This window comes from Lutzomyia longipalpis, chromosome 1, assembly GCF_024334085.1.
Source record: "Lutzomyia longipalpis isolate SR_M1_2022 chromosome 1, ASM2433408v1".
Lineage (NCBI taxonomy): Eukaryota > Metazoa > Arthropoda > Insecta > Diptera > Psychodidae > Lutzomyia > Lutzomyia longipalpis.
The window spans coordinates 14055630-14073191 of NC_074707.1; the positions used below are offsets into that span (position 1 = coordinate 14055630).

The 17562-nt window shown below is 36.3% G+C and overlaps 3 protein-coding genes across 5 annotated transcripts in view; 1 reads left to right on the forward strand and 2 right to left on the reverse strand.

Moving 5' to 3' along the window:
• The window catches only part of LOC129792028 (ras association domain-containing protein 10), a 55073-nt gene extending 52916 nt beyond the window's left edge, over nt 1–2157 (forward strand). For 2 of the 3 annotated variants that reach the window (XM_055830742.1, XM_055830745.1), the window contains exons 4-5: nt 480–736; nt 833–2157. In XM_055830742.1, the coding sequence (XP_055686717.1) occupies nt 480–736; nt 833–2009 (1434 nt within the window). In that variant the 3' untranslated portion in view covers nt 2010–2157. The remainder of the gene's footprint in view (nt 1–479; nt 737–832) is intronic. The other variant, XM_055830750.1, reaches the window with a different exon arrangement.
• Nucleotides 2158–4477: 2320 nt separating this feature from the next.
• Nucleotides 4478–17444, reverse strand: LOC129792456 (aspartate aminotransferase, cytoplasmic). Its single transcript, XM_055831526.1, has 4 exons — nt 17225–17444; nt 10391–10681; nt 6720–7088; nt 4478–5482 (listed from the first exon to the last, which is right to left on the reverse strand). The coding sequence occupies exons 1-4, from the start codon at nt 17337–17339 to the stop codon at nt 5034–5036; spliced, it is 1224 nt and encodes a 407-aa protein (XP_055687501.1). The 5' UTR covers nt 17340–17444; the 3' UTR covers nt 4478–5033.
• LOC129792487 (STAM-binding protein-like A) overlaps nt 9437–17562 on the reverse strand; it is a 781560-nt gene continuing 773434 nt past the window's right edge. The window contains exon 7 of the transcript XR_008750810.1: nt 9437–9464. The gene's annotated coding sequence lies outside the window, so the exon portion shown is untranslated. The remainder of the gene's footprint in view (nt 9465–17562) is intronic.

Sequence of the window (17562 nt, forward strand, 5' to 3'; positions counted from 1 at the left end):
GACCACCGGCAGGCCGGCAGGCCGGCCGGATCAAAAATTTTCCACCACCATTTTCGTAATGTGGGATGTCTAAAACGTGCTCATACTAAGTTTGAGCCCGATCTGAGGTGGTCGGTTTTTCCGACGATTACAATACTTGGTGTTGGCCACGAAGTGGAACACCAACTAATTTATTAAATAGGTAAAAGCTTAAATTCAATTATTGAGTAGTTAAATAGAACCGTCAAAAGCTTCATAAAAAATTCAAGAAGAGCTTTAGGGGCTACCTACCTATGATTTATGCTTTCAAAGTACATCCCACCCCCTACTAATAAATGTCTTTTATTCCCAACATACAATTTAAATTAAAATTTCATCACAGTATGAACATTTCCAGGATTATATGACATATCATTAAATTGATTGCAATGAATGAAAGATTAAAGTTCCCCAGAAATCCACCTATTTGAGGAATTAATTACACAATCGGCTCGTTGCAGGTGAAACTAACACTGAGACGCGTGGAGAGGCATCGAAGGCGCAGCCCTAGCGTGGAGAATTGCGACAGTGGCCGTGGGAGTCCCACGGGGAGCGCCATTGTCCGCAGAAGGCGCCACAGAGCGGCTAAATCATCACCAGCATGGACCACCCACGCCCAGACACCCCACCCACGTACCCAACGTGCCACCATTGAGCGCCTCATGAAGTTGATCCTGGAACAGGGTGAGACAATACAGCAGCAGCTGTCGCGCCTTAGGTGAGTACCCTTTGTAAAGCCATGCCGGCCGTTGCGGCGTAAAGCGATGTCTCAATCCTCATGAGAAATTAATTTATAAAAATAATGTGTCAACAGACATCCTATCTACAGGGAGCGTGAACTGGAGATTGCCGTGATTGAGGAGGAGCGTCACAGAAATCGTGAACGGGAGCATGGGAAGAATTATCTGCTGGAGACCTACCTCAATGGGCTCCATGAAGCTGATGACAAGGAAGTCACGACAGGGAATAGTGATTCAGGTGTGCACACGGAAGATACCACGTCGCCCGTGGCGGGAATTTCACCAACACTCGATGATGACCAGGAGGAGTGTCCAAAGATGGAGGAGGCATGTGGAACCATTAGACGGAAGGGCCGTTCGCACCGAGAGACAATGTTGCTGCGTGATCATGAAACAGCCAAGGAGTTCAGTGCAACAGCTGAAAAATCCAAGGAAGCCCCAGCCAAAGAAACCAGTGAGAGCGGGAATGATACCATGGCTGAAATTGATCTCTTGGAGAAGATGTACATCCTCAATAAGCACCTACAGCGTGAAGAGGAACTTCTGGTGCGGCTGAGTGCCAAAGTGAAGCGCTACGAATCGGAGAATCCCTCCCTGAGTGAGCAACAAATAGCTGAGGCACTGGAGAGGGTTAATGGGGAGATTATCCAAAGAAATACTGAAATTGAAGCCACAGATCAGGAGCTTGAGAAATCCACGAGTATCCTCCGGGAGAAATCCCAGCAATTGCAGCAACTCCATGAGCAACTGAATGCAGCAGAAGTGGAAGCAATGGTGATGGAGGATAGGGCTGCAGCCGAGGGTAGTGGGCTCAATCTCAGTCGCGAGTACCTTGCGGAGAACATTTACAACATCAGCAAGATTATCCTGAAGACCAATGCAAAGGAGGATGCAGCCACGTACATTCGTCACACACCTGATATCGAAGTGATGCGTCCACAGCCACCACCTGTTGCGGAGTTCTTCCCTCAACCACCGGTGCAGTTCACAACGGAAGTGCAGGTACATCAGCCAGCAATGGGCCCCCTGCCGCCGCAGCTTCCACCACCGCAATTTGTGGACTTCACCACACTGGACCTCATTGCATCCGTCAACATGATGCATCAGTGCAATCAGCGCAACATCAATAGCACCGCAGCTGTGGCGAAGATCACGCAGAAGAAGCTAATTGGTGGTGAACCAGACTCCAATTCGGACACGGGACTCTCTTCCATGGGCGAAGACATGACCCAGCTGGGCACGCTCGTCTGAGGAAGGTCACACGTGCGCACATTCCCTACTCTCACCCTCCTCCCAAATAAAAAGCAACGAGACCAACACCGAAACCAAGAAGTACACCCGAAATGTGAAAGCAATTTTTTGATACCCAATAAATTACACAAAGAGCATTGAAAGTTAATCCAATTTTCTTCTTTTCCCCGCGGAAAATTCCCCCATCCCGCGTCCAGGAGAAATTGGTCAGAAAAATCATTTTGCAGCCTTTTCACACAGACTGGGGGGAACTTCTCATGAGTGCCAGAGCGCTAAAATTCATAGCAAAACACTTTGTGAAAGTCGATAATCTCATTCAATCCGACATCCTTTGACTAATACAAAGCACCGCGATGAACTATGAAAGATTCTCTCTCCACCCTCGCCCCAGGAGAGAAGGGTGTAAGTTCAATTTGCACTCTTCATGGTGTTAAAGAGGAAAATTTATCAAAACTTTTGCTAATCCCGAGGAAGAAAGTTGAATTTCAAACCATATACTGTAGAGACTAATTAGTTTGCTTTCACCATGAGAACACGATATAGGAGCTTTTTTTCATTCTTTTTTTAAGTTTATTGTGAAAACTTTTAATTGTGAAAAAAAATGTTGGAAAAGCGGTCATGAAGAGAGATAGTGGATTTTCATCTTGTCAGCTCTTTCAACATGCCCAACATGTCTTTAATAATGATTTATAATGATCGGAAGGTTTTCCATGAAGTTTCTTTTCTTTTAATTAGGGGTGGGATTTTAATATTTCAGATAGTAATATTTCAGATAGTAGTGAAGTGTTTTAACCCTTTTGTGTTTTTTTGGGGTTATACGTAGACCCAAACATGAAACATTTTATTTTCCCATTTTTTTATGAATTCAATTGTTTTTCCTAGTCTGAAATACATGAAATTCACACAGAAGAAGCCGAAGAAGACGTTTTGCCTGAAAAATGTCCTTTTGAGAACAATCATAGAAGGAATATCGTGATAAAAGAGCGTATGTTTCATTGTTTTTATGTTTCACGTTGGACGTGAAAGGATTAATAGTCAATTCTGGTTCAATTCATACCAAATTCTACGTTCTTTTAATCTCACTGAGCTTTCGTGTAAAGTTACAAAACTAAAAAAAATACTTTGTTAAAAATCACTGATGAAACATTTGCGTGAATGTTTCATACAGTCAAAGAGACGTAGAAATTTTTAGAAAAAATTGTACTATATTATTTTCAATCACGTAGGATTTACTGTTTCGTTATTCGTGTCTTTGTCTTGACTTAACTGAATAAAAGACAAAAATAGTGACGTCATTTGTTGCATTTTTTCGCAAAATTTTGAAGATTTTTTCTGACTAATCCCAGGTAAAATTTAGAAAGTTTGTTTGACTACTTTGTAATCATTATTTTCATCCTCTGCAGGATTAATCGTCCCATTTCCAGCATTGTGGAAAAGTCCCAGTATAAGCTCAAAATGAAAATTTAAAAGAAGACGTTATGCGAAGCACACCTGTAAATGAAATTTTTTAATCTATCCATTCAATATAAAAATATTAAAATTATGAATTAATTAATTTATGTTATAGACTGTATAAAAACTGACTGAAAAATACGTGGAAAACCTCTAAAACTTTCACATTCGACTGGGACTTCTAATTAAAAAAAATTAACACTTGGAGGATCGAGGTTTCTAACCTCAAAAGTTTGACCTTAATTTTCACTCAAAAGAAAATAATTTTCCAAGTCTTCTTTCGACGATGTTGAAGTTATGAAACTTTCCCATACACCGAGGTAGAATTTATCATGAAAATGTTAAATAGATTTTAATTCTTTTTTTTTTTTGTGAGTAGATTTTAATTCTGTGGCGATTGAAAAAAGTCAAATTGACCACTTTGGCCAGCAAAATCCTCCAAGGGTTAAACGTTTCAAACATTTAATAAATAGGAAAGTTTTTTAATTTTATTCATTTTTCCTCAGAATATTCTGCCTAACGAATTTTTACTTAATTTATTCTAAAATTTTTCACGTTCAGAATTATTACCTTTTGCCTAAGAATGATTCTTCTATCAGTAAGCCTCTTTCCTCCTGCTTTCCGTGCATAAACTCCTGTAAGTGATGCAAAGGAATTCCAAAATGCTTCCTCCTCAAGTACCTACACTTCTCTCAATATTCCACTAAACGAGAAAGTCAAATACCCGTGCCGTGTGAGTCTCCTGCGGTGCATTTGCCATGACGGCAAAACAGGAAGAGATGAGAAGGCCCGAAGAGGGGAAAATTTAGTCAACAAGCTCCATCGACGTAAAAGACGAAAGTATATAGAAGCCCCCTTAGGCTCTCTATTCCCTGAAAATTGTGCTGTTGAAGATGAAAGTGACGCTGAGCCGCTAAAGGGGCGGAGTTGACATTGAGAAACCCCCCTGAGAAGACTCTGCACGGTAATTATTTCATGGGAAATTGAGATGTGAGAATTGTGGTGAAAAATAGTCATTTTGTTCCTTAACAATAAATGCCCCTTTATTGGAATTTTCGCTTTTTAAACAAAAACAAAAAATACAATCATCCAAAAAACCTCGACTTATATGTATTTTTTCACATAGTATTATGTACTTACTTATTGTTCTATTGCGAGTTTAAAAAATTTCAATTTTATTGACACATAATTCATTTTGTTTTTGACATCATTCTCTCTAAATTATGCTTTGAGCATTTTGGCATTTTTTAGTACGTTATGATATTTTTCTATGTTAAAAATTAAATTGCATAAAAAAGCATAATAAAGTGCATTCGGGAATTTAAGCCTCGTTGAAATTAATTTATTTGGGTCATCCTGTATTGTTATTTGGTTTTTCACAGTGAAGAAGAAAGGAAGGGAAAGGATTGTAGGTGCGAAGGATTGGAAAGGAAGAAAATCAAATAAATTCCACGACAGAGTGTAAATAGACAGAGGTAAAGCATGAAAACAAAGAAAGGGAAGGCAAAACCAACCCGAAATATTGAGAATTTCTCATGTAAACATCCTCTAATGCTTGCCTCTGCTGGATGGTTATTTCTTCTCCGTAACAACAGTATGAATCGATTTGGCCACATACTCCACATTCTTCTCATTCAATCCACACATGGATATACGTCCAGACTTGAGCATATAGATGTGAAACTCCTCAACAAGACGCACCGATTGTTCCTCATTGAGTCCCGTGTAGGAGAACATCCCAATTTGTTCGATAATATGCTTCCACGACCCGGGTGTCTTGAGGGCAACCAAATTATCATACAAGAGCTTTCGCACTTGAATTATTCTCGATGACATTGTCTTGATGCACGACATCCATTCGGCACGTAAATTTGGGTCTGTGAGTATTGTTCCCACAACACGACTCCCATAAGCTGGTGGATTTGAGTACATACCACGAATAAGGAGTGACACTTGGGACATAACAGGTGGCATTTTGGCCGTACTATTGAGGACAAATGTTAAATTCCCAACTCTCTCGGCTAAAACAAACAACAAAATTTCATATAAAAATGTACTGGTAAGCTGACCAAGCTTACGAGAGCTGTGTTTCTTTCAGTGTACCAATTTTGTGAGAGCAAACTAGAACGCGAATTAATTTAAATACGCGCAAAGTCGAGGAAAGTAGAAAAGTCATGCCCTAAGAAATGTTTGAAAGGCCATATCTCGAGAACGGATCCATAGATTTTCATAATTTTTTTTTTTGTTTGAAAGGTCTTGAAGTCAGCTATAACATATCGAAAAATGAAGAAAATTTATGTCGCCATTTTCGAAAAATTCGAGTTCGAAATTTTCGAAAATTTTGTTTTTGATTTTAGCGCCTCTTGCGGTCATTTCTCGAAGTTGCAATGTTCTAGACATTTGTAGGGTTTCACGAAACCTTTCATTTGCGCTTGAGTTGATCAAGATCGGACTTGTAGAACCCGAGATATGACATGCCAACTTTGGAAGGCTATATCTCGAGAACGGCGACATAGATTTTCTTCATTTTTGGCATGAAGCTAGATAATATAGTCAGCTATAACATATAAAAAAAATGAAGCAAATCGATAATGGCGTTTTCGAGATATTCATCGAAAACTCATCGAAAATTTTATTTTTGATTTTTGGCCCCCTAGCGGTCACTTTTGAAACTTCGGATGTTCTAGAGAGTTGTAGGGTTTGTTGAGATCTTTCATTTGACCCCGGGTTGATCAAAATCGGTCAAGCCGTTTTCGAGTTATGGTCGATTTTCGATGAAAAATTGTAGCGGCCATATTGAATAAACGGCTTGACCGATTTTCGAAAATGAGGTATCGTTGGAAAGCTCTTGATGGCCCCTACAACATATCAAAATTTCAGTCTTCTAGCTATAATAGCGGCTGAGATATAGCGAAAACAAATTTTTGAGGTTATTCAAAATGGCGGACGGAGGAGTGGGGGGGTGGATTTGACCTCATAATCGGACGTCTTCCAGCCGATATTTAAACTTTGCCGTTTACCGCAAGTCTCTATCTATCACCGTTCTCTAGCAATTTAGCGTTTTACTCCGGCCGGCCGGAAAAAAAAATTTTTGGCGCATACGTTTTTTGGAATGTGGGGACCCTAATTCGTGCTCATCCCAAGTTTGAGCCCGATCTGACGACTTTCGATTTTGCTCGGTACACAAAAGCTGTGTCTGAAAGAAACACAGCTAAAATCAAATCCCTAAAAAAAGGAAGAATTTCTCCTTCAACTCACAGTAAAGTCCAAAATTCTTCGCAAAACTCTGAGAGCAAATCAACTCAAAGCCACGTGAGACAAAATATCGTACAGCAAAGGCATCCTTAATGGGATCCCCACTGGCAAATCCTTGATAGGCCGAATCAAAGAATGGGAAAAGCTTCCTACTCTCGCAAACATCAGCAATTTGCTTCCATTGCTCCTGCGTAGGGTCACATCCGGTTGGATTATGCGCACATGCGTGCAAAACAATAACAGATCCCTCGGGAGCTGCCTCAAGATCAGCCATCATACCCTCAAAATTAATTCCCCTCAGCACTGGATCCCAATATCTGTATGTTTTGGATTGCGTAAAACCGGAATAGGTAAAGACCTTGTGATGATTTTCTGTATATAACATTGGACAAAAAAGCTCAATGAGTTCGTTTTTTTTCTTCTTCTTCAAAATACCTCCATTACTTCAATCCATTCATGACTTCTCTCTCTCTCTCTCAGCCAAGCCATGATAGTGATCTTCATGGACACATAATTGGATGAGAAGAAATATGATCCACAAGGTGATCTCTTAAAAATTTGCCGTATTAATAAGCATCTCACCTCTATGGCTTTTGTTGGGAAAACTCAATGAAATTTTCTCAATTTGTATGTGAATTGCAGACATTTAATAATTAGGTAAAATAATAATTTTAATTCATAATTAATATATGCAAAATATGCCTTCAAGATCATTGATAAAATATTAATTTTTGCAGAATAAGAGAAAGTATCAAGAAAATGAAATTATTTTGCATTTTTCATTGAGAAATAAATTCTTCTCAATTACTTTTACTCTACTTTTATCGTGATGTATCGTGGAAAAATTAAATATTCACAAGAACTGCACGTTATGTACATAAATAATTAATATTAGTGTAATTTGACTAAAAATATATAAAAACCAAAAATGTCCGAATGCAGGAACACACAAAAATGTTATTTTTAACCCTTTAAGGTCCATTGGGTCATACGCTGACCCAAAGGCTCAATTTTGAAAAATGTTTAATTTTGTATAGGTAGTTATTTTATGAATATTGAGTCTAAATTAGTATAAGACTATGTCTTTACAATCCCTGATCATTTTATGATCACAAAAAGACATCCCCAAGGACTCACAGGATCAGAAAGAACGAAAAACCATAAATTTTTGAGTTGGGGTTTTTTTGCCAAAAATGTCTTACTTAAGTTCAAAGGAACCCCCAAAAATTATTTTTAGTTCAATCAGGGTATCAATTAAAGGGTTAAACTGAAATTAATTGATTATCTATTATTCTTGTGATTAAAAGTTGAATAATTTTGAAAAAATCTTTCAAATAATGTATGGTTATCAAAAACACTGACGAAACATCAGGGCTAATGTTTCATGTGTTAAAAATATCAATAACACAATAATGACGTCATTGTTTGAAGTTTTAGGACAGACGGAAAGTATATTTGTTTAAACTCTCCATAAAACTTTACACATTTTGATGTTTTCTTTTCTTTAGATATCAAAATAAATTTATTTCAGTCTAAAATGCGTTTAATTTTTTTTTTTTAATAAAATGGAATTTTTTCTTCAGCATTTAAGTTTTTACAGTTGTTGGATTCCTTCCGAATTCATATAGTTTAAAATGGAATTTAAGCGTATTTTATTGGATGAGAAAAAATTTTACCTGACGGTGACAGGAAAACTAAGAAAATTAGGATTTTCATAAGTTAGAATTTAGAATTTCACAAACAAGAGCTAATAATTTGAATGCAACAGCCGTTTATACGGTTTAAGAACTTGCCTAATCTTCATAAACTTCCAATCATAAAATCATTTTTTTTAAAATTCTTTTTAGCGTCTTTTTAATAAAATTTTCTAAAGACGGTTAGGATATAGTTTTAGTTATGTATGTTTCTGTTTTAGGAATCCTTTCCGTTTTTGTCTGCTTATCTCAGTGTAAAACGGTAAGTTTGTTAGGTAATTTCTGAATCTGTTTGATCATTAAAAGTTAGTTAGTTTAGAATTTATTATTTTCCTTTTTAAATTTACTCTAAACTAAGGGATGGTCACGTTATTTTGGAAACTCGGGGACTTTTAAGAGCGATTTTCAAGCCAATTTTTAAACCAAAATTTTGAAATCTGCTTGCACTCTTGTTAAATGGCCAAATACTGATAAGGGGTGGTATTCTAGGATAGAGACACCTTTCAAGATCAAGATAAAAATCAAAATAAAGACCAAGACTGTCGGTATTCTACTTTACGACGATTTATCCAGAAAAGTAAAATCAAAATTTGCGTTATCCTACTTGTCAGTTTCTTGGTTTCAGCTTCGCGCCAAGAAAACTTTAGCGATATCTCTTTCTAACGCATTAATTTTTTCTATTGCGCTTTCTCGTTCGCTCTCGGATGACAATTGAACGAAATTTAAACACTTCATGGGAATTTCTTCCCTATTGCCATTACATCCAGGAGCCCTGATTGTATAATCTCGGCTATTATTCCCAGGCATTATTGCTCCGGGAATGGAATGAATATTGTCGGAGAGGTGCTTTCTGCCTCCAGATTATGATAATTTGGCGGTAACTGGGGGGGGGGGGGTATGCTACTGCAAAATTTTGAATTTTTCTTAGGAATCGTGGTCACTTCTTCTTGCTATTGATGGAGTGACCTCCGTACTCTAAGCGATCTGATCCCAGGATTGTCCAGGATCCTGGACAATCCTGGGATGAGCAGTGGTATCAACGCAGAGTACTTCACTCCATCAATAGCAAGATGGAGTGAACACAAATCCGGCAAAAACTCGTCATTTTGCATCTGCATCCCCTATTTGTTCAAGAGTTTTCATATCTCCCATAGCGAATTTACTTTGCCTTTACCTCATTTAAAAACCAAGTTTTCAGGCAACCTCTGAACAGTCTTGGAATTTCACATAAATCCAAGACATTTTACGTTATAATAAGACCGTAAATCTCTATCGTGGAATACGGAATCTTGGAATATTTTTATCCAAGTCTCTTTTGACAACTCATTTTGTAAATCTTGATTTTGATTTTGATTCGTATCTCAGAATACTAAAAGTCTTGGAAGTTGTATGGAGAAACAAGATTTTTAGGTTATGGTTCGACCGTAAATCTCTATCTTAGAATACCAAATCTTGAAATATTTTGAATTTCCAAGATTATCCTGAAAATTTCTTGGAATATTAAAGTAGAATACCAAATCTTGGTTTTTTTCTTTATTTTGATCTTTATATTTATCTCAGAATACCGCCAAAGAATTCAGTATTTTTGATTTAGAAAATAAATTTTTGTGCTCAAAAAATTTATTTGAAATTCTCACATTTTGGCCATTTTGTTCCTGTAGAGTTTCCAAAATAACGTGACCATCCCTTATAGTCAGAATCACAGTTAATTGAAAATCCCATTCGTAAATCCCCAATTTTTGTTCACGAGGATTTTTTTGCGGACAATAGAAAAAAAAAATACATAATAATAAAGCTTAAAAAAAGTAGATATGTTTTTAAATAAAAAATTCTTTAAAAGGATTTCCCAACTGTTGAATAGTGGAATTTTCCTCAAAAAAAAAAAAAAAAACTCATAACGGGAAGTGAGTCAAGTGCACTTCTTGGCTGTTGAGAGAGAGATAGTGGTAGTCAATAAATTTCCTCAACACATCTTCTTACCCCATGTCGGTGAGGAGACGTAGTAAGTTGTTCTACCCATAAGACGGGCAAGCAATTCAGCACCCACACGCAGAGCCCCCGTGCCTGAGAGTGTTTGACATCCAAAGGCACGTTTCTCCTTGATAGCGGGTGAATCCTCACCAAGAAGAAGTTCAACAGCTGCCTTTGTAAACTGCTCATTTCCCAACACAGGAAGGTACTCATGATTGAGTGCCTCATTGGCTGCTACTTGCATCTCAGTCCTCCTCACAACAGGCAACACCCACGGCTTTCCCTCGTCCGTACGATAAGCTGCAAAATTAATTTCTCCATCACCACACATTCAGGCCTCCTTAAAGTTCCATCAGGCAGATGCCACCCTCTTGTAGCCTCTTCCCACCCTCCCCCCACCCACAATGACATATCACCTTTCCCACCCGCATCGGTCAATTGAGACACAACAGCACAATTCCGATTCTTATCAACATATAGCAATTTCACAGATGAAATTAAATCCAAGGCAGAGAGTATGGGAAATTGTAAATTATCACCGTAATCACTGAGAAATTGCAAATTCCTATCAAAATAATAAATAATACCGAGATATAAAATAAAATATTTTATCCAATTACAATTGGAATATAACAATGACCAAATTATATAATTACAAATGAATAATTATATTTTTTTTGTTTGAAAATTAAACATGAAAGCCATAGAATTATTCTGCTTTTTGTCTTACCCATTCCTCCCCTGGGATTATGCAATTATACAAAATATTTTATTTTAATTTGGCGTGGACATTTTTTAAATAAAAGGACCATTCATTAATAAAAAAAATCCATACCACAGTGAAAATGCGAAAAATGTGGAATTATTTTAATTTTAATAGCCGCGAGGACTTATAGAAAAACGACCACTAAAAAAACCATTTACATGAAAAATTTACACAATTTAAGCTTGTTGTACATGTTTATTGAAATTTTATATGCCTTTAGTTGCTTTAGTTGGACTGTGTTCAACAGATTGTACATTATAAACATTTATGTGTAGTTAGAAACAATTTTTTAATGTTGTTTCAATGCATTTTGAATTATTTTCAGTGAGTTAACCCTTTGGCGATCGTATGAAACATTATATTTTAACAAATTTTCATGTTAAAAATAAGATCAATGTTTCATAATTTTTGTTTCATGTTAATTGTGAAACTAAAACAACGAAGAAATGAAACATTGATCTTTGTTTTGTCATTTTTATTCTTTGGGTATTATCAGATTTCCTTTCTGCATTAAAAAAAATAATTCATTTCGCGTCCAAATGAAACATAGAAACATTGAAACATGCAATATTTTAATAGAAATATTTATTTTGTAAATATTTCAGAAGACATTTCGGAGTCAAAACGTCTTTTTTTGACTTCTTCTAAGTAACCTTAACGCATTTCTAACTTAGAAAAATAATTAAATTCATTTAACCCTCTTCTCGTCTGTGAAACACAAAAATATTGAAACATGCGCTCACATTTCTCAAACAAAACGTCTTTTGGTCTCCTCTGCATGATTTTTTTTTTGCATTTCTGACTTGGAAAAAAATTAAATTCATAAAAAATTGTGAAGATAAAATTTGTTGAGTTCTTTGGGTCAATGAAAAAGGGTTAAATTCGATAAAATACAATGTTTCACATTGCTTCATGACCCAGTAGATGCGAAAGGATTGAATGACTACGCTATTATTTTTTATAATTTTTTTATTAATGAGAAAGTTTAACATTTGGATCAAGGTTATTTTTTTTTCTTAATTTCATTTCATTTCATTTTAAATTTATTCATCTCAATTACATTTGTCTTATCTTCATGCGCCCTTGGGCGTCTTAGTGTTGTCAACCAACCTCCAGAGCAAAACCAAGGAAAAGCTCCTTCTCAGGTTGTATAAGCCAGGGTAACAAATTCTTTTCCTAAATGAGTTGAAATGATTCAAAAGCTTAAATGTTTCACTTTTTTGTTTCATCTTGGACTTGAAAGGGTTAATACTTACTTAAAATGATTAAAATAATCTTTCAATTGCCTAGATAGGTAAATGGAGAATTCATAACAATTAATTAGGCATAAGTTGAAGTCAAGGACACGAAAAATTGCCCCAAAAAGGTTTAAAAGAAGGAAATTGAGAAAATCCTCTCTTGAATTTTCAAAATAAATATTTTATTACATCTAATTTTGGTCCTGATTTTGGGGCATTGATATTAATATTTGAGGAAACAATTGAATTTTAATCATCAACGACTTTTCCATAAATAGGTATCATTATTATTCAAAAATAGAAAATCCTCCTAAATTTGACCTTTTGGGAAGGTTCAAGGCCCATCCATGAAAAGTCCTTCCAACCCCTCGTTTTTGGGTATTTCCAAGAAATTTTCATTCACAATTAATCTGAGGCAGATTTTTCCACAAAATATTAATATCAACGTTCAATGGGAAGATGCTTCAAAAATAACTTGAAAATAATTATTTTTTCCACGCGCAATATTCCCCTATCTGTCTTATCTTTCAAACACCGTGTCAAATCATAAAAATTCTGTTTTCGCATTTTCTTCACGATGGATTATCAACTTATTTCTTTTTATTACTTTGCTGTACAAAAATCACTCTCAATTGACGACAAAAATGGGAGGAGATTTTTTTCTTATTTCTTAAAGCGCAAATGATGTCAGGAAATTAAATTTCTTTTCATGAATCAACATAATGCTTTTCCTTTTTCTTTTTTTTTCTTACACGACGCCCTCACATAAGGTCCGCTTGCAATTAATATATTTTCTTCACTCTATTGTTATGCTGCATGGCCATTGGATTTCATGGCACGAAAAGCATGAGAATGAGCATGGCCACAAAAAAATCCATTTAGCGTATTGGTGTGAGAAAATTGTAAATTAATCCATAAATGTCCTCCTTGTCGTGACAATTAAAATAATCCCCAAATTTATCCTCCCGGAAAGCCATTCAATGTGGGTGGATGTGTGGTGCTCATTGAATTTATGCAAAAGACGTGTCAATGTTGAGGTTGGTCAGGACGTGGGGATGAGGGGGGAAATTCCATCCCAATTTCAACCACATTCGCCCACGAGAATGACAAATTGAGGTGAAGTCATTGACGAGAGACCATCTCCCGCCCAAGGATGTGTCGGAGAGAGAGAGAGTTGGAAAACCCTCGAGATATTGGACACAGATGGGGTTCCAATGGGGGGATAATTGCCACGAAAGTTTCCTCAATTTAGTGGCACTCTGTGTGTGGTTCTTGTGGCAAGATTTTCCCCATATGGGGGTCATTCTTGCGTGAAAGTGAGGTGATGGAGAGTTGGAGAGAAAATCCTCCAGCTGCTCCCACACATACACACAGTAGGAAGTCATCTCGTACACACAACCCCGTCGAGAGGGTAAGTTTATTAATAAATCAACCAACAATTTCAACTCACTTTTCTTTTATTTTCTTTTCTTTGCTGTGCTTTCCCAACATGATTGCATTATTTGTCGTGAATATTTTGTCAGTCGCATGCAAGGTGATTCTTTTTTATCTTAATCTCCTTTAAGTCTATCATTGGTTTTTGGTCTTATCCGTATCTCAAGCAATTGAACTTTATTCGCAATTTACAAATTGATTGTTTTCATTTAAAAACAATATAACGGCCAGAATATTTAGGCTTATAGGGGAGATAGGGATGGCTTTAGTTGATCTTGAACATTAAAAAAAATTGCAAATTAATTTCTTTGGTATAATTTATTTTTTCAAGATTGTTGAAATGTCGGTTAAAAATAATACAAAATGACTTTAAAAAAAACGATGGTTTTTTTTTACAAAATGGCGAATAATCAACAAAGCAACAGTCAATTGATAAGGTAACAGTTAATTTACGAAATGATTAAAATTAAGAGAAACGCTCAATCTACAAGATGAAAGATAAATTAATAAATGAGGAAACAGTCAAATTACAAGGAGGCCGTTATAATAAAGTGAGTGATTTTACATAAAAACAGTAAATTTAAAAAAATATCAGGAATGACGGCATTCTCTTCATTAATTAAGTAAATAATTTATAGGATGACAATTAACCAAAGGCCAATCAATTTACAAAGTGATAGTAAATTAACAAAATCAGTTACTCGGGATGAATCTGACGGGAATTTTATGTTTTTGATGCTTTAGGATAAATCCTTCCAATTGCGTCAGCCTAGGGACGGTAGGTCAACACAAACACATCCTTTCAATTTTAGGGGCCAGAGCTTTCGACGCTACTGTGCGCCTTCCTCAGTGGTCAATTGTGTCTTTGTTTGGGAATCGTCGAACGTCCAATTTTCTCTGATCATGCGGATTTTCATGTAGGGGAATTCTCTTTTTTCTTGATTTTCTTTCACTGCACTTTAACTGACTTTTCTTTGGCAATTATCAAAGGCAGAACACACTACGCTACAAAATCAGTTAGGTAATTTACAAGATTACAGTCAATTTAATAAGAGAACAGTGACTTTAGAATGATATAATAATTTGAAGAGTTTGTCAATTGACAAAGTGACAGTCAATTTACAAAGAGGCAATTAATAGAGTAGAAAAGTGATTTTACAAAATGACAGCCAATTTAGAAAATGAATTTAGAAATCCTCAGGGATGATAGCTCCCCTTCATCAATTAAATAAATAATTTTTAGGGTTATAATGAATTGATAAAATGTCAGTCAAATTACAAGAACAGGTAATTTAGAAGATGACCGTCAATTTATTAAGAGAACAGTCAATTTATAAAGTAATTCAATTTACAGAGCGACAGTCAATTTACAAAATACTCAATTTATATAAAACAGTCAATTTACAAGATGACAGTCAATTTATAATGTGACAGTCAATTTTAAAAGTTTCACTTAATTGAAAAAGTGAGGGAAACAGTGTGACAGTCAAATTATCAAAGTGAAAATTAATATTTTATAAAAATGAAGAAAAAAAGATTAAAAAATGTATTTTTGTAAAAAAAAACTTTGTAATGAAAACTGAAGTATTGAAAGTTGCTAAGAAAAAGTATTCAGAAATAAAATAATGAAAATAATATTTTTGACACCTCAATTACCCCACCGTGTACACTACAAAATTTTTAAGGGCTATATCTCCGGCTGTGGTCAACCGATTTTTAAAAATTTACTAGTTTTGGAAAGGTACATTTCTCACCTTTCCAAAACAGGTAAATTTTTGAAAATCGGTTGACCATAGCTGGAGAGACAGCCACTTAAAATTATTCTTCAAAAATACGCAATTCTTGCTTGGCCGGAAACTTTTTGAGGGTAGTGTACGTGTAACAAATTCGCGGCGCGCGAGGAAACAGAGCGAGATTATTACGAAAGTCAATCATAACGCGTCCAGTTATAAGAGTTGGTGTCCCACAACGTGTAGAAGTTTGTTTATGCGTTGTAATGCGATTTGTGAGCAGAATTAGTATACAAATTTGATTTTTTTGTAAAATTCGGCAATTTGATGGATAAAAATGGTCATATCTCTGGTTCTATAAGACATACAGAAATTTCTTGACCAGTTTTGGAAAGGTATTAAAACAGGCTATATTTTGGGATATATTAAGATACTTTTCAAGGTCACCTTCGAATACAAAATGGCGGCTTTTTGTTTTTCCAAAACAGTTTTTGGCTTTTTTTGTCCCGAAGGAATGGTTTTAGAGGTTTCTGATGTTCTAGAAAGTTGTAGAGTTTTGCAAAACCTTTAATTTGATACCAAATTGAGCAAAATCGGACAATCCGTTCAAGAGATATGACTCTTAGAACTTTTCAAATTCAAGAATTTTTCAAATGGCTATATCTTCTAAACGGCGACATAGATTTTCTTCATTTTTGGACTGGTGAAAGATATTGAGTCAGGCTACAACAAATCAAAATTTAAAAGATTTGCCTAATGGGGATTCAGAGATATTGCCCCTTAAAGTTAGGCAATTTTTGTTTTTGATTTTAGCGCCTCTTGCGGATGTTTTTGGAACTTGGAATGTTCTAGAAAGTTGTAGGGCTTCTTGAAACCTTTCATTTGATACCAAGATGGTCAAAATCGGTCAAGCCGTTCTCGAGTTATTTCGAAAAAACACTTTTTGCTTTAGGTCGCCATATTTGCTAAACGGCTTGACCGATTTTCAAGTATGAGTTGTCGATGAAAACGTCTCACTGAGCTCTACAACATACTAAAATTTCAGACCTCTAGCTATAAGGGAAGTAATTGGCGGTAGTTCAAAATGGCGGATGGCGGCCATCTTGGATTTTGAAAATGCGAAAAAATAAAATTTTACACCCACATTTCTATAGAAAACTTCAAACCCGAAGTCTCTATTTGTTACCGTTCTCGAGCTATAAGACAAAGTTTGGGCGACCGGCCGGCAGGCCGGCCGGCAGGACGGCCGGCAGGCCGGCCGGAACAAAATTTTTCCACCACCATTTTTGGAATGTGGGTTGTCTGAAACGTGGTCATACCAAGTTTGAGCCCGATCTGAGGTGGTCGGTTTTTCCGACGATTACAATACTTGGTGTTGGCCACGAAGTGGAACACCAACTAATTATCAATTTGCCACGATTGGCAACATATTTTCCAGATTGGTCAAGTATTTTGGGAAACTTTGTAAATCCCATTGGGGCGATAAAGATGCTTCTGCTAATCTCCCAGAGTAATTTGCAGGAGCGCAAAAAAGAGAATTTGATCTTTCCCTTTCAAATATTATTTTGACCTTCATTTCTGACCTTTCGCACTATCCTAACCTCAAAGGTCTCTCTGGAGGAAAGACCTCACTCTCTGCCTGGATTTGGATGGAATTTATTAGAGAACTACATACCTCCGACACCAAGATTGACTTTCTTGTCATAGGAGTCCTCATTGTAGGCCTTGGTGAGGGCAAACACCTCAATTGGTGGCCCCATTTGGATGCAATCGAACACACTTGCCGCCATCGTACCCGGAGAATTTCACGCGGTTCACTTGGATGAGAGGAATGACACTGAAATGCTGTGCGGGATGCTATCTGGACAGCAGGGAAGGTTCCCAGAAACTAAAGGAGATAAGAAAATTTCACACAAACACACTGGAAATTTTTAAATTAATTTGCGCGAATTTGCAATACACAAAAACTTGACTTTGACAGAACGTAAATTTTCTTGGCAATCAGCGCCTCTC